Raw genomic sequence first — 17,951 nt, 5'->3', positions numbered from 1 at the left:
CTCTATTTGATGGGAAGGTTTTATGAAATGAAGCATTCTGCCCTACTGCGTTGTGCAAAGGGGAATTCAAGCCTCTGATAGCCTGGTGGGTTGTGTCAGAGTGTGAAAGAGGTGGCCAAGGCCATTGCATGGACACTCATATTTTTGAAGGTCCTTGTGATGGAGGGTGATTCTTGGTGACTGGAAAAAGGTACAAGGAGGGTCCAGGGACTGGAGGTTGATCAGCCTAACCTTAGGCCTGAGAAGATTAGGAAGTATGTCCTGGTAGGATAAGGAGGTGATTGGGATCAGTTCACATGGGTTTATCAAGGACAACCCAACCAGACTGCTTTTGATGAGAAGATGACTGTGTGGATGGAGATAGTGGTCCGAGTCAATGGACAAAAATTGCAACCAGGGAAATGTTGAGTAGATAAAAAGCTAAAAATTTCAAGAACAGTCACGTGTTGTGCAATGTCATCTGGAGGGGTTTTGTAATCTATGGAAATGCTCAGAGCTGTATGTAATCCTGTGCCTTCCCTAATGTTGAAGTATGTGTTTTATTTCTTTTTCTTCACTTAGTACATTGAAATATCTTTTAGTTTTCATTTTTGCTGAACAGACTTCAATGAAAGAATGGCAAGAGTAGTGTAGATTGCTTCAAACAAGCCTGTGTGGCTGGGGTGGGAAGCAGTGTGGGATTTCTGCCTTGGGCCCTTTCCTGGGGGAATGCAGCTGGCAGTGGCTGTTGGGGCTGGGGCTGTTGCTGCTACAAGGCGGTGGAGCAATGGAGCCTGTGGGCAAGGGGTTTCAAAGCCTGGTGATGATCCCTCCAGGTGCTTATGCTGGCAGCATCTACTGCCCCTTTCCCTGCTTTTTGCTGTACTCTGATATAATGTGTTATCCTTGACTGTTTTCTAAACACGGAAAAGACTCTGTAAGCCATATTAAGTCATAAATGGACTCAATCCTCACAGTCCTCACTTGTTTCCTGCTGTCACCAACAATGGGTTTCTCGTGCATTACCAAAATATTTCTTATTTACAGTAGAACCTTCTGACTTTAGTTCTGTTCAGACATTGTTTGCAAGGCATGATCGTTTCAAGTCTCAGAAGGGTGATGACTTACAGACCTCTGACTAGAGTGAAAACTCAACACATTTCAGTAAGAGAAGTTTAGTGGTCCTGACTAAGGGTGAGGTAGAGCATTACCAGTTTCTTGAATTTCAGAAGTGTGCTGGGAGCAGCTTTGCTGGGCAGCCTGGTATTAATGTTGTACCTTCAGGTCTGAGAAATTATGGTAAGCTGTAAGGAATGGGGAGAGGGATGAGAAATGGATGGTCATACTGAACACTTGGGATGGCTGGAGCCTTGAAAAGCTCTGAGGGAGATTTACAGAGAAGATATGGATGGTGATCACAGACATAATGAGGGACATGTAACTTCAAATAAATAAATCAATCCCATACATTTGAAACCAATTTTTTGTGACGTATCAGAAGTGTATCTTGTCCTGTTCAGAGAGCTACATAAAGCTCTGGAATCAAGTGCTGCTTTTTGAGGAGGAAGGGGAGGATACTGATTTGAGGTTAATGTTTTAATTCTTTTTATCTTAGAACCCAGGAGACTTGATTCTACAGTGAATCAGGCAGGGAAAAGATAAATTGAAAAGTAAAAGAAAATATCACATGATATGTCATAAACCTTTATACTTAATGTTGTGTTTGCTTTGGTTAGTTTGTGTTTAAAATTCAGGCAATGTTACTGAAATAAAATTATTTCTAATACTTCCTGTGTTTGTTATTTTTACAGATGACATGGCAGAGCTTCTTCTTGGGGAGTCCAAACTAGAACAATTTTTGAAGGAAAATACTCTTAAACACAGTAATAGTCCCCGGGGCCCCCAGCCAAAGCTGACTGAGGTCAGGAAACATCTCACAGCAGCACTTGACAGAGGAAATCTCAAGGTATGTAAGTCAGCCTGAGCAAGAATTAGAAACTGTGAAATTGACTGAAGTATTGAGGAAAGGTTCCTTAAATTATATTTGCAGGTTCTGAAAGGGAGATTAATACAAGAGAGCATTTTCTGTCAGAACTTTCTAATGTTCATAACCATGCTGGTCCTTCTTTTACTAAATTGTTGTTGTAGCTACTACATCAGTTTACCTCTTCTATATTCAACATCCATCTTTTCAGGGATCAAAAGAAGTTTATTTTACAATCTGTAACATTTTGTTTTCGATGGCTTCTGGGAGTAATAATTTCTCTTTCTTTTCTCTCTTCATTCCTCCATTAGTTCTTTTTTTCAAGACATTTATTCTGCCTTGATACTTTGAAATGGTGTGAATTAAATATGTAGGCTGTGGAACATATATCATTAAGTTTTGATGCTATGTTATTTTCAGCTGTGCTTGTGGTGTTAGAAAAAGAAGTCATTGGAGGAGTTGTAATGATAGGCTGCCTTTAAATAGTTTTATCACCTGGCAAAGCTGGTTTCCAGCTGAGAGGTATTTCTGGTACATGTGTAAATAAGCATGTTAATATCTAAAATGACTGGTAATGCTTTTCAGTAGCTTGCTAGAATGAGATTTAGTGAATTCTCCCCTACTTCAAGGTTCTCAGATATTACACAAGACAGGATTTTGTTAATTTGTTGTGCTGTGAGAAGAAATATCCTGGGGGTGACAGAAAACATACCTAATAATTATCAGAAAGTATTAGGTGTGTTTTCTCAGGGAAAACCCTTCCTTATTTCTCTTCTAGTCAGAATTCCTACAAGAAGCTAACCTAATAATGGCCAAATTAAACTATGTGGAAGGTAATTACAAAGAAGCTCTGAACACTTATGCCAGAGTTGGAGTTGATGACTTGCCTCTGGTTGCAGTGCCACCCTATCGGCTACGGATGATTGCTGAAGCACATTCTACAAAAGGTAAGATTGCTCCTTCCAGGACCATAATGTGGAAATAGTTTTTTAAGAGTTAATTTATGTCCTGTCCAAAGATGAAAAACTTTTTAGTTCGAATGTCACCTACACACAGTAGTGGAGTGCCATATTTGTAGATAAAATAAGAGGATGGTTTGGATCCTTTAAGTTATTCAGAGTTTGTGATAGGTTGACAAGACTTTTACCTCAATTAATATTCTAACTGTGCTGTCACCCGATCAAATTTTTTGAGCGTATTTAAAAGTCCTTCCAATATATAAATGTCACAGTAACTGTGGCTAGTTACTGAAAGTATTATCACTGTTGCTGAAAGTTAAGGGTTGCAAAATGCAGTGCAGTTTTGTGGTGGCTGTGGGCAGAATGGGGAACTTTGATTCATAGTGATGCCTTTACTGAATGTTAAAATGCTCAGCCTAAGCTAGGTTGCATAACATGATAACTGACTTAAAGCAATACATCAGCTATGCACTCTCATTTATTAATTCTTCTAATATGAATATAGATTTTTAAAAAATTCAGAAAGTGAAGGTAATTAAAAACCATTTTCTTCTTTACTGCTCTAGTATAGTGAAAATTGTAATGCTGGCCTTGTGTCTTAAGGTGGCAGTGCCACTTCAGTTTGGAAAACGCTGTAATAGACTTAGGGCTGGTCAGTGTATTGGGGAAAATGGCAGTTTGTATGCCAGGGGTTTATTAGAATTTACTGAGTGAAGTGTTTGCTTCGCTCTGCTGTGTTTAAGTGTGGGTTTGGTTGCATATGTACATTTTGTTATGATAAGAGGAGCATCAAAGGCACCAAAAAAATTGTGAGAGGCTTCTATAGCTTTGATTGACAATTGATCAAGGATTGTTTCTAACATTAGTCTTGGAAGAGAGTGGCTGCTTTCCACCAGCACAGTCCTCCAGTAAACATTACACAAGCATGAATCATGTCCTATAGAGAGGTCAAGGAAATAAGGGAATTGGTAGCAGAGACAAAAAGATGCTTCAGAAGTCTGGTCACTATTTAGATTAAAGTGGGAAGTGGGAGTATAGAGGGAATTCTTGTATATAATGTAAATCTGCTCAGTTTTCTCAAACAGCATCTCTGGGCTTTAGAGCAGTGTCTGCTTTGGGCTACACTTCCACTCAGATTTGTGGATTTTGGCTGTTCTTTTTGTTTTGTTTTTTAAATCTATGAGGATGTCTGTTGAATTTGTCATGTTCTTTCCATGGACTTGATCAACTTTAAGAACCTAAATTTGCTTTTATCTCCAAGGAATTTAATTGAAACTTTTCCCAGAGCTCAACTCTTCTGGCTCTATTTTATTTGGCCTCATAAGGATATAAACCAGCTGAAACCATAGTGGCATAAATTTTACACATAAAATTAGTATTATGAATTTTACTTAATTCCAACATAATGTGTTAGGAAATAGAAAAACAGATACCTTTTCTACTCTGGAATGTTTTGTAGGTTCAGAAATTTTTTTTAAAAAGAGAAGAGAAATGCAGCATATTTTCTGTCTAGATATGTGGGGGTTTTTTTCTTCTGATTTCAATCAGAAAAGCATTAATAATCTTAAATAATTGAAATATTAAAACATTGAAATCTGTCATATGAGGCCTGATTTGTCTTGATGGGACTGCACTACTTTTGTCAATTCTATTGGGTGACTGGTACCAGTTTACATGAGCAAACTATTGAGGCTTTTTTGTTGTTTTGTCGATGTTCAGGAACATCTGTTTTTGCTATTGTGTTTCCAGTCTGAATGAAATTGTAGGACGGTTTGGGTTGGAAGGGACCTTAAAGATCATCTCATTCCAAGTGCCCTGCTATGGACACCTTCCACCAGACCAGGTTGCTCAAAGCCCCATCCAGCCTGGCTGTGAACGCTCCTGGGGATGGGGCATGTCACAGCTCCTCTGGACAGACTGTTTCAGTGCCTCACCATCCTCACAGCAGATAATTTCTTCCTCACAGCTAATTTAAACCTTCAATTTAAAGTCTTTATCCCTTGTCTTATCCCTACATGCTCTTGTAAAATGTCCCTCTCCAGCTTTCTTGCAGGCCCATTTAGGTACTAGAGGGTGATTTAAGGTCTACCTAGAGCCTTCTCTTCTCCAGGCTGAGCAACCCCAACTCTCTTATAAGATTAAAAAATTTTAATTTCCTTTCTTCTCATGGTAGAGGATTGCAAGAATATAGTCTTCTGTGTGTTCTAGAATGAGGTGGTAATCACAGAGCAGTCTTAAATTTAGTATTCAAAGTCTGGACAGGTTTAAAGTAGTGTACAGCTAAATAGTGTATGTTTCTACCCAGTAGTGTACATTTAATTTTCACTCTCCTCCCCGTTTCTGGTCAGTGTTTTTCTTTCTCCTTTTAAAAGTGACTGTAAACTTTACAGTCTGAATTCAGAGTCTCTTCAGAGGTGACTGAGGCTTGTAAGTATTACAGAAAAAAAGACAAGTTATTCTTACAGAGATTTGGTGCTTCACTGGGATTTTTATTTCTGCTTGTATGTGCAGGGATAACTGGGTTATATAAAGATAAAACTCCTCAGAGTATTTAGATTTTATTTCTTTGGCAGCCATAGCACCATGCTGTTAAGCAATGAAGGACTGTCCGTGCCTGTTTGCAAGCATTGGCCCAGCTGCACCATTTAATGCTGCACCATGCAGAGGCAGTGAAAGATACCTGCTGAAATTTCCCCGTTTCAATCCAGTTCCAGTCAGTCCAGGGTCTGCAGTCTTCTATACTGTTGTGTAGTGGTCAAATACTGATGTTCTTACCATTGAGAAAGGCAGAGGGGAGATAACAAATGGTAGTTTTTAACTGCCTTAATCTTTTTTTCATTATTTAAGTTGGTACCCCCTCCATGTATTTACCTTTTCACTGTGAGGCTTCGTCCTGTAACCTCAGAGGTGACAGATTGACAGGGATGTGTGAGTTGACATGTTTCTTCTGCAGTTGTTACAGGGTACTTCTATGAACATGTTGCACTGTAACCATAAACAGTTCCACAGCTCACCCCAAATCCTTGGAAGTGACCTGCTCTCCAGATGGCTCATCCTGCACATGGAACACACAAAGCATGGCTCTCTGTTCCTCACAGCAGAGGAAGGGCCTGGATGTGTGTATGGATGTAGCAAACTACAGAGCAGATTCAGGGTCAGCTTCAAGCTAACTTTTGCTGGAGTTTTATCTACTGACAGCTAAAAAGAAGGGGAAGAGGAACAGCAGTAGTGACAATAGTGGGGAGAAAAAATGGAATTGGAACATGGAAGGAAAAATCAGAGAACTAAGTCATCTACTGCCTGTGGGGGTCCTCACACTTTTATTGCATAAATGAGTCAAATGCTTATATATGTATCTTTAAAAGAATGCTTTTAATGTTTTTATGCTGCTTAGGATTTTAATTGAGGACAGCATAGTTAGAAGACTATATATGAGAAGAGACACAATATAGAATGATAGTAAGTCAAGCCAAGGATTCAAAGAATCTCAAACCCAGCAAAGAAGATTAAATGATTGTTATTATTTTCTTGGAAATATCTAGTTAGTGTAATGCTGCTTCAGCTCTCCCAAAGAACATTTCTTGCTAGTTTTGTCAAAATGCAACTTTGTAAAATTCCAGCAAAATTTTAAGAAAATTCTATCATCTTACCTTTGAAATATTTTCTATTTCCATTACATGTGACTTTTTGCCACCCCCTGGTGTGTAGGGAATGACAGTGCCCAAGAAGTGCTGGAAAGTGGTTCCTTTCTGTTGCTGCTCCTAGGGAAAGTGTGCAAAATTGTTAGTGTGGTGATACAGGCATGGCTGTATTTTATCAAACTGAATAGCTCGTGGACAGCTCGTTTGCTTTTAATTTTTACCTGGCCTCTAGCAACAAAAATAACATCTAGTAGTGATGTCTTGTGCATTATCAAAGAAGATGTAGGATGATCTGGTTAAAAGGTATCTGCTTTTGTGTCCATTAAAACAACAGGGAGCAGGCTAACAATGTGAAAGCCTCAGAAACTTGGTTAGTATAATTCCAATATTTTCCTGCCTTTCTTCACACTTTTCCTCAAATTCATATGTTAAAAACAGAGTTGTAGAAGAATATGATTTTCTTTTATGCAGTTAACTTCATGGACTAGCACACCTTTTTGACCTTACATTGATGTTTTTGGGTGTATGCCCACAGAATGCAGTTCTGATTACACCTAGTGTTTTCTTTAAGGAAGGAGCTAATTTCAATGCTGTGCTTCTGAGTAATGATTCTGTATGGGTATGTAGAAGGTGTTGTGTGGGATAGAGTGTTAATAAAATCATAGTTTTTGTATTAAATACAATTTTTTTTTAAATTCAAAGACTTACTTGAAGACATGCAGTGGGACATTTTTAAAATAAAATTGAGAAGATGGAGCTTTTCAAATCAATGGACTGCTTAATATTTACAAAAACATGAGAACACTTACTTCAATCTGTTGGTTAGCTTTTCCCCCATCTGCTTGAAAATTCATTTTACACATAAGCAGAGGAAAAGCATCCGGCAGAACAATTTTCTGTAGCACAATGCCTATGGTTGGAGTTGCCAGCTTGTTTCAAGAGGGTGTGATGAGGGAGAGAAAAATAGGCATAAAAGAATGACATTGCTGAGGAGAGAGGCAGGTTTGCATGACTGTTGTGGCAATGTGTTAGCCTGAGAGCAGATGTATGAAATTGCTGGAGCTGGCTTCTTGAAGCTGTTGCCTGTTGGTCACAGGAGCATGTCATACCTTTAATATGAAATTTTAAGGAGCAGTACAGGAAAAAGCAGATTTTTTTTTTCTGCCACAAATATAACTTGGCTATCAGTACTGGTTATTAGAGATGTCTTATGTGGATTGAGCAAAGCTAAGAAATGAGGCTGGGCAGGGGGAGGAGGAAGGAAAGATAGTCTTGAGATTGTGGTGACAAGTTGTGGCTCAAAGTAAAATGTAGAGGTGTTTTGCACATTTCTGGATGTATTAAATACTTGGTATTTAAGTATCCTCATAGGAAGGACTACTTTCTGATATGTAGAGAAGGTTCCCTTGTTCAAAAGGTTAAGTTTGTCTCTTTAGGGTCTATTTATTTACTTTCCTCACTAGATCAGTTTAATTGGCAATGCTCAGTTCTGAGACTGAGGAGGAGCTTAAACTCATGAAGAATTGAAACAAGACAAGTTATGAATCCATGAAGAAGTAGAGTATGCATGTCTTTTTCTTTTCATGTTAAGCTTGTGTTACTAGCTCCAGCTTTTCCTACTTCCTTCTTTTACAAGACCAATCAGAAAAAAAAAAGTATGTCCTGTTGCTCTACAAAAGCATGTATTTATAATCCATTTTAATATTGGCTGAAGCTAATAATCCCCTAGGGTTGTGGCCTCTGGGAAGAGAACAATTAAGTTTCTGCAAGTTTTCAGCAGTATATGAATGAGGTAATATACTGGAAAGCATGCATAGGCATTATTCAAATACTGTGCAGGCAGTATCTCCTATGATTCTAAGCAATTTTGTTTGCTTATGGAAGCAGAGATGAAATGCATGCACAGTGGGATATTGAGGTGTTATTTTGGTGAGGAGCAACTTGTCAGGAACTCTGAAACAGCAAGTATTTTTTTAACTAGGAAATAAGCTTATTGAAACTTTAGGTAACATTATTCTGATACTGCTACCTAAGTCAAAAGGTATAACTGAAAAAAAGAATTTATAATACTTAGCACTACAAATTAGTGACCCTTTCTAAAACTGCTTATAGAGGAACGCAGCAATTTACCAGTCTGACATTTCTTAAAGTCTGCAACTTTGTAAACTTGATTTTAGTAAAGAAAATGTGTTTATAATTAACATAGTGTATAGATTCATAGACTACTTCAGGTATCTGTAATGAATTCTTGTTAAGTGTGTGAGGATGTTGTTTTATAAGTTAGATTGTGACATTACAGAATTTTAGCCTTATTGCTGCAGGTCATTTTACATCTTTATTGCCTACATCTTTATTTTAATAACTATGTTTACATTTAGATGATGTATGTTGAGAAAGGTGAGGCTGTCTTTACTGCTGCTGACCCATATTCAAATTTAATGTTGCATTTACCAAGTTAAATGATTGGCTATTAATTAGTTCTGTTTACAGAAACATGGAAATACTCATTAGGTTCAGTGGCAGTGTCAGGTGCATGTGGATTGCTACTTTGCAGTTAGGAAAAGGTGCTGCCCTTGACTTTAATCACATGCGAATGTACCGGGATCTTGTGCGCTGCCAGCCTGTGTCAGCAGACACCAAGCAGCTCTTCATGGAAGAATGCTAAATGAAAGCTGGTTTAGTAATTATGCTGGGGATCTCTGGACTCATTAGGCAATTGGTCAAGAACACAGGTTCCCCTCCTCCTCCTGTCTTGCTGTGCAAATGTTGCAGACTGTCAGCGAGCATTTTGCAGATCAAGGCTAGAAGGCCTGTGCCATAGGGAATTTAAATTTTCTCCATTAAAACTTTTCTTTCCCCAGACTACATTCTCCTGAAGCAGGGACTGGGAGGAATCCAGGCATTTGTCCTGCATTCCTCAGTACTGCTTTTAGCTCTCTTATTTGAAAGCTAAACTCAGAATGAGAATACTATGTTTCATATTAAAATAGAATTCTTTAGGACTTGAGCAGCTTGGTGATGTCTTATTCTTAGTTTCTCCCAAATGTTTAGAATTTCTTCAAAATCCTTCCTTTGGTAGAGAGAAGGGAGATAAAAAATGTTGGGCTCCAATTAAAAAGTAGTGATTCTGGCCTTTTTTTCTCATGCCACAGGAAGAATGGTTATCCCAGTGGAGCTTTGTCTTTTTTTCCATAGAGGTGCTTATAGGAGCAATCCTGATACTTTACAGCAGCACAGTGTAAATGCCATAGTTAAATAATTTCCTTTCCCCTGAGCTTCCTCGATGCCCATTCCATATACTGGAATGCAGCATTTCTGCTTTGGGGGAGCATTCAGCAGAACATGTTCACTCACTCCAGGATGTGCAACAAGAACCAGTCCTTTTTCCAGCTTGTATCTCTGCTTTGAACTTTTTCAGGCCTGCTGGCCTGTTAAAGGGTTGTACTGTGGCAAGAATTGGCTGGCACATGGTTCTTGAGAAACAAATGTGTGTGGGGACAAATACTGATCTCTTCTATTTAAAAGATGCTATAAAAATCTGTTTCAGAAGAAAATACAAAGACTGGAATGTATTGCACTTAGAGGAAAAGTGTGACCAATTGTTTCACAACAGTTGTCTCAGATTATGTTAAAAGAAATCCCAAAATATTGTTATGGTTTATTGACTGTTTGGAGTAATAAGGTGTTCACTTCAGAAAAAGAGTTGAGTATTTATTGTTTATTTCTGGCTTTTCTCCCTTTTTAACTCTGAGAAACGTCAAGACACTTAGAAGCACTTGCATAAATATGGAATAGAAAAGCTATAGTAATGGAATGATACTGCAGTTTAAACATGCATGATAAAATGCTCTGTTCTGCCTGAAAAGTTGTGCTTATGTTACTCTGGGTTTAATCTAGAATGGAATTTAATTCTCTGTAAGTAGTCTGTGTTTAAAAGAGTGGGTAGCCAGATGAGCTTCCCTTAAAATCTAGTGTGCTAACAGAAAGGGATATTGGCCTTTTTCCTAGTGCCTTTTCTGGAAAACACATGTAGTCATAAAGTAGGAGACCTTGCATTCTGACAGTTGTTGGAGATTTTTCCCTTTAGTCTTGGCATAATGGGATAGGCAGTACAAGGCACTTTAAAAATTAGAAAAAATTTTTGTTTCCTTAAATTGTCTAAACCAATAGGCAATCCCTACAGTGTATCTGGAGTAACTGTGAAAGTAAAAAGTAGCTAATTATAAATATATTTGCTTACTCTTTATTCTGTTTCTCTTTTCCTTTATAATAATTACTTTGCAAATATCAGTAGGGAATTGAAGACAAAACCACCCCCATGCTTTGCTGTCTAAAAAAGTCTCTAAAAAATTCTCTTCAAGCAAGAAAAACCTTTGATTGAGGACTTAATTAGTCCTTCCCTTCAGTGAGATTAGCAGTGTATGTTCTAAGTTCAGAAATAAACTGTGGGAGTTCCTTGATAGCAATAACAATATGCTAAACATGAAGTTTCTTTAGAAGGAGGTGAAAGGGGCCTTTTTGTGTACAGCATTTGGAACACTTACCATATATCAACGCTTTGCATATCATGTGGGGCAGACAAAGTGCTGTATGCTCAAATACACTTGGGTTTTACATGTCTATGTAAGGAAAACAGGAAGCAAACCCAGAAATCTTTATGTATTGATGCAACCCTCGCTTGAAAAAGCATGTTTATTGACTTAAGTACAAAACAGTAGTTCACTGTTTTTCCTCTGTCCTTTGATTTGTCTGCTGGAAACAGTAGATAAACAATGGGGTCCATTATTATTTGTGGCCTCTAAAATTTAAACAGACAAGGTACTGGCTGGGATCATGGATATACAATGCTGTAAGTGTGATAGGCCTTACCCTTATGGTTTTGTTGGGTTTTTTTTTTTAATGACCTCAATAGTGGTGTGTGTGGTAAGAGTACTTGGTAAAGATCTGAACTGTGCTGTGGATTTCCTTTTGATCTTAGTGTAACTTCTGGTTTACTCTGTATGGTGAAATGGGAATGTAGCTTAATTGGTTTTCCTACAGAACTGAAGTCTGGGTTTTTCTTTGACATAAAAATGGGTGATGAACTACTTGTGTGGGGATTTCTTAAAAATAGTTTGTTACTTGTTCTTGCTGAGGCATCCTCTTTTTTGGGTAGTGGTCAGTTTCTGCAAATGTGATGGTAGGGCCGACCTGGAGTTCTCTTTGTAAAAAATGTTTACTTGGTGTGACCTTGGCCACTGATTTGAGACTATAGACACAAGAATGCCACTTATTCCAAGCGATAAAACTGTCTAGTGTTTGCTTTCTGAATGTTTTACTAAATATGGGTAACTTTATGCAAATTTAAGGAAAACCTTTGCAAGTTACCATATAATTTAAATACCAGGAATATTCTTTTGTTGTCCAAATGCTGTTTGTTGCTCTTCTGCTCTTTTGACAAGCAATTTTAGCATTACCCTGCAAAACATGTAAACTTAATTAGAACAGGCTCATATTTGTTTCACTGCTTCTTACTTTCTTTTCCCTCAGGAGTCATCTTGCTTGATATCAGGACTAGATATGTATGAGATAAATGTCTTCACAAATTAAAACAAATTAAGACCCAGTTTGTTGGAAGCTTTTATCTGAAGATGATTTTAACTGGAAGGGCTTAAACTTAAAAGCCTTGAATATCAAAGTCAACTTGTGGTACAGTTGTCATGATATTCTTGAACGCAGAATAAAACAAAATAATCAAAAGTTAAATAAAGCAATAGCTCTGGCCTTTACAACAAATGCAGTAACATTTTATAGCAATAACCTGTACTTTATTTCCGAATATCTCTAAGCAATGTATAAACAGTTAAAGAAATGCTTACCCTTTTAGGGGATAGCAGCAGATTCCTACCTGGCAGGTGTGGGAAGAATCACAAAGGGGAGAACTGACTTGTCTGATTCTATGACAAGTCTTCAGCAGATAATTTAGGGTGATATGTGTTTTTTTGAACTTCATGTGTTTCTCTATTCTATATGTTACCATGTGCTTGTTCTTGTTTTTGAGGGCCTAATGTAATGATCTCTATTTTAATTAACTTCTTATCATCTTTCAGTATTATTATAAGGAAGTGGGCAGTATACTATGTAATTGTTATTGCTCTGTTGCTCTGTATATCTTTGTATGTCTTAATTATGAAAAACATGATTTATTAAAGGTTTCTCCTCCAGCTGATATGTTTTCATTTTGAATACAGCATTAAATTGAAATTTTTACTTGTGTCATCAAAACAAATACAGCATGCAAACCATTCTTTTAAGTGGTCATTTCAGAATGGATTTCCAAATAAACTTGTTTCTCCAAAGCATCACATGCTTAAAATATATATAATTTCCTGGGTTTAATAAACATAGCAGAAAAAAAAAGTGAATACTAGTTATATAGTAATGTTTCTCTAAGAAGTAGTATTCTGTCCTTCATCAAAGAAAACTTAAAATTTATTTTGTCCCTGCTGCATTACTTAAAATTTCTGGCTGAACACTGAGGTGTTTTCATATCATAATAACAATTCTCAGCTAAAATAAGAAAATGTCCTTATAGTGAGTTTTTCAGATTTAAATATAATGGTTATGGCCATAAACTATAAAAATAGAAGTAATAAATCTGAGTCAGATCTACAAATAGTCAGTTGAGTAATTTGCTTCATGTAGGAGATGGTTACTCAGGGGCATTGGCTTTTCATAGTATGGGAGAGAAGGAGAGGGGAGGAGTGATGCACACACAAATTACCTGGTGCTTTCAGTCATTTGATCTGTTTATTGCAGCCTATTTATTGTATTCTTTAGTCACCTCTGAGTTTGAAGGTTTTCATGTAGGACACTGCAAACTTTCTATCCACTATCAACCTTACATTTACATCTTCTTTTCAGAGGGTCTCTTCAAACCTACTGTAATAGAAGGAGACCTGACTTTTTTCTGTAGTTAAACCTTGCTGCTTTGGGGTCTATGACTTACTGGTACTCAAAAATTTCTTGGATGTTTTTGATTTGATTGAAAAATTAAAAAAAAACAGGTTAGTTGGCTATTCTAGACTATTTGCAAATATAGTTAACTTTTAGAGGTACACTAGGTGAAAACTATGACATGTCAGAAACACCCAGTGTCTATTCTTCTCTGGTTTAACAAGTTTTTAATAGACAGACAATTTGTGTGTTTGCTGTGCTTTAGGAATGTGTAGTTTTTTTGAAAAGTGGATTGGATGTTACTCTGTCTCTAGCAGGGATCTTAGTACTGGATTCAGGATTTTGTGTTAACTGGATGCATAGCACATAAAGCTGTAAGATATATATTGTTTGTACTGGTAAAAGGGTGGATTGGAGGGTAAAGGTGGCCAACAAACTATGATACAGACTTCAGGCATCCTCTCAAGCCAGAAATCTGGCTTGATTTTTTTTTTTATACATAGAAGCTATGCTTTTACAAAGATTGAAACTTAATAGATGTTCTGAAATAATCTGGAGGCCACAGATAGTTCACAGTTCTGAGTTTATCAATAAACTCCAGATTATGTATCTGTGTCTTCCCAAATAGTTTTTTGGTTTTTTTGTAATTGTAATGAAACATGCTATACTGACCGTACAGTACTGATTCAAAGAAATCCTTTGATAAAGTGTTCTCTAAACTAGATTTGTACTACTTGGCATTCTACAGACATATGCCCAATATGTAACTATGTATTTCATTGCTGTTTTTTGTTTTTAGTTTCTCCAGCAATGAGTTCTCAAAATTTTAAATGATGAATAGAGAATACAGTAATTTAAATTATGGATTATATTTATGTGGGAGCAGTTGAAGACACTTTAGGACTAGCATTTACTACTGACATGCTGGAAGAATGACCTGAAATAATTCTCTTAACATGTGGAAAGTGCTACTTCAAATGCAATTAATTATTCAAATAAATATAAGATGAAATAGTTGACTAGAAGGATATGAGGTGGTGGTCTGTTGCAGATCATAAATGGAAGATAATTTTTACTAATTACGGGATGGCACTAAAGTTCAGCTGATTTTTAATACTTTTTTTTTAAAGTATCCCTTATGAAAACCAGGAAGTCTTTAATCTTCTCTGCTCAGTGCTCCAAGTGAAGCCATATATCCCATTTTGGCACAGTGAGTCATGGTAGAGGTAACCAGTTGGGGAGTGTCAGAGGACATAAAAATGATTAGCTGTCAAGGAAGTATGAAAAGAGAAATTGGTGAGAATTGACATTTTCTGTTGCGAGCATGTGTCTCTCTCTAGATGAATCAAAGAATATTCTAAGTTGGAAGGGACCTAGAAGGATCATGGAGTCCAACTTGTACATGAGTGGCCCCTGGGGGGGTGGACCCCGTGACCTTGGCACTATTGGCACCCTGCTCTGACTTGCAGTGCTTTGTGAAGAACAGAATAACCTCTCTGTGAGGGTGAATCAAAGTAATTAATCTAGAGAGGGAGATTTAACAACTAGGAAAAAATACTATTTGTGAGAATAGTTGAGCTCTATGGTAATTTGCATATGAAAGCCAGGGCATCCCTATTGTCAGAAGCTTTTAAGAACAGGTTAGACAAGTGTCAGGGGATGGTTGATTCCTCCGTCAGATAAATGGATTTATATTCTCGAGGACTTTTCCAGCACTTTAATTATCTTGAAAATAGCTGTAATAGAAGTGACTTTTGTAGGAGTTAGTATTGATTAGTAAGAGTTGTTGGATTTTTATTTGAGACAAGCAAAGATTTTTTTTTTCTTCAAAGCACAACTTAATGTATTTGTTGGGTAAGTCCTGAGCAGAAAAGGCTTACATGGCCTTGATGAGAGTGAACTACCTCTTCTAAATTTAAATACAAAAATTACACTTCCTAACACATTGTTTATTTTAAATGTATTTGTTTTTATAAATGCTTTTGTCTTGCACAGTGACTAGGTTAATATTACCTGAGTGCCTTTCTTTGCTGTACCTTGGTTTCTATGATCATTCTGGAAAAGTGAAGACATAGTAGTGTAAAACTGGTATAGAAAGATAACATATATTTTGTATGGTAGACTGCCGTAATGTCTTTGAAATCAAAATAGCTTTAAAAAATTGCTGCTTCAGGATTTATAATTATTAAGGAGGAGTAATTTTTATTTATATATTTATTAGTGTCTGTTTTAGGGGACCATACCTTAATTTCCTTTGTTTCTTCTCCTGACTAAAGGGGCTTAACCCGGACTATGTTTTAGCTATTAATATTATATGACATTAGTTTTTAATGCTTTGTTTGGTTTTTTTTTTTCCTCGCAAGGTCTCTGTCTTGAGAAGCTGCCAGTGTCTTCCTCAGTGAGCAACCTCCATGCGGACCGTGAACAAGAAATTGTTACATGCTATGAGAAGGCTGGGGATATTGCTCTCCTGTATCTTCAGGACATAGAAAGGGTAACCTGGGGTGATGTTTTAAACTGAAGATTTAAAGATTGATATAAATGCCTTTTTAAAAGAAATTTGTGTTACCCTTTATTTTAGGAGTTATACACTATTGCTTTTTATTTAGACTTTGAGGTACTTTTGGGCAAAAGGCAGTACACTTGGGGCTCTGCTCTTTGGCTTGTGAGTGCTGTTGGAGTGAAGTGAGCTGGCGAAATCCATCTGATCCTCTCTTCACACCCATTGCCTGCAAGCCTCAGGCCAGGCACTTGGCAGCTGTCTTTGAAGGAGTCATAAGACACAGTTAGGGTCGTGAAAAACAGAAGAAAGGGGAAAGAAAACCGATGTGATGGGGGAAAAGAAATTCACACTGTTTTAAAAATACATACAGGTTTTTATTTTCTGAGGGCTTTTGCAGTTTTATTATTGTCTTGTAGTGGCTGATAGACTACGTGCACTGAAAGCTGATTACATTTTGACAGCATTTTTAATGCTGATGTAATACAAATATTTCTAAATTTTTTTTTTGGAAATCACTCTGCAGACAGCTTTTAATCTTCTCACTGCTCCCTGCAGCACTCTTTTCTAATCTAAGAGAAGTTTTAGATTTTTGAATGCCATCACCTCCTGCTACTAAATAAGGTTTCAAATATGCTTTTTTATATTATTCTCTTGTGTATACCATTCTTCACAAAAATTTCTGAAAAGGTATTATAAAATTTTGCTTAGCAGTATTTTTACTTGGTAAATAAATTATTTCTAAGGGTATAGCCAAGAGCAAAAATATTTATATTTAGGTGGCAACGCAGGTTAAGCTAGAAATGGTCTACTAGCCACTACCTACAAATGGCAAAGATTTCTCCAACATTAAATATTAGCTTCCATGTAAAAGTACAGAAACCTTGATTTTAAGTGGGGTTGGTTTTTTTTGTTTTGTTTTATTTTTTGTTTTTTGGGTTTTTTTTTTCCTAAATACACTTTTTTCACCCTTTTTCTTTTGTTCTCTTAGGCAGTTAATGCCAACATACAAAACAGAAGCCCTAAGCCAGGGCCCACTGCACATGAACAAGAGCTTGGTTTTTTCTTGGAAACAGGACTTCAAAGAGCACATGTTTTATATTTCAAGAATGGGTAAGATTTGAGTCTTCTTTTATTGTGTCTGCTTTTTTGTTTAGGTTTTGTATTTGTGATTTAACTGGGCATCATTTTTAGCATTTGTGGATTATGTAATTGTTAGGTCTCTTATTAATGAAGTAGTAACATTTTGATTAAAATAGTAAGGCTGCCCATATTGTATTTATTTATTTATTGGAAATTTGTTTAGTCAAAGTATATTAAGCAGAAAGCATTTTATGGTTTTGCTCACTAAATGTAAGAACTTAAAGTACATTAAGCTTTAACTATTTGAAATTTACTTTATTATCGAACATTGTTAAAAGTGATTGTCAACATATTGGAACTCTTGATTTTTATAATTTTGATTTTGTAATTTTTTTCCAAATCTCTTCAGTTATCACTTATTTTAACATTATGCTGCAGGATAAATGTGCATGAAGATCAACAGTATGTATACAAGTATACAATCTTTATTGTACCTGCTCTGTAGATCCCTTTAGATTCTGCATGGGACTTCCTTTATAATTTATTTTAAGTAATGCTTTGCTTAAAAGCCTAAAAGTAAATTCAGTTACCACACAGAACAAGAAAAAGAATATAGCTCTCCACTTTTAAGAACTTCAAAACTCGGCAAAAATGGGTTTTAAGTACATTTCTGACATTTGTTGAAATTGCATAGTTTAAAAACTTGGTTTGGGGGCTTCTTATTTTACTAAGAAAATGTGATTTTATTGAAATACTGGAACTCTTCATAGGACTTCTGTTTTGTACCAAAAAAGTTTCTTATTCTTCCAAATACGTAAATTGGAGATGAAGGAAATCATGCAGTGTCTGTAAAGAGTTCGAGATTTTAC

The 17,951-nt window shown here is 36.6% G+C and overlaps 1 protein-coding gene across 1 annotated transcript in view; it reads left to right on the top strand.

The window, feature by feature from the left end:
- Nucleotides 1-17,951, top strand: part of TTC7B (tetratricopeptide repeat domain 7B) — a 123,880-nt gene that overhangs the window by 15,032 nt on the left and 90,897 nt on the right. Inside the window, exons 2-5 of the mRNA XM_063399203.1 lie at nucleotides 1,791-1,945; nucleotides 2,742-2,910; nucleotides 15,863-15,993; nucleotides 16,991-17,112. Of these exons, the coding sequence (XP_063255273.1) occupies nucleotides 1,791-1,945; nucleotides 2,742-2,910; nucleotides 15,863-15,993; nucleotides 16,991-17,112 (577 nt within the window). The remainder of the gene's footprint in view (nucleotides 1-1,790; nucleotides 1,946-2,741; nucleotides 2,911-15,862; nucleotides 15,994-16,990; nucleotides 17,113-17,951) is intronic.

The sequence above is a fragment of the Prinia subflava genome, chromosome 5 (assembly GCF_021018805.1).
Source record: "Prinia subflava isolate CZ2003 ecotype Zambia chromosome 5, Cam_Psub_1.2, whole genome shotgun sequence".
In the NCBI taxonomy this organism is placed as follows: Eukaryota; Metazoa; Chordata; class Aves; order Passeriformes; family Cisticolidae; genus Prinia; species Prinia subflava.
This window is presented reverse-complemented; position numbering and strand designations above follow the sequence as displayed.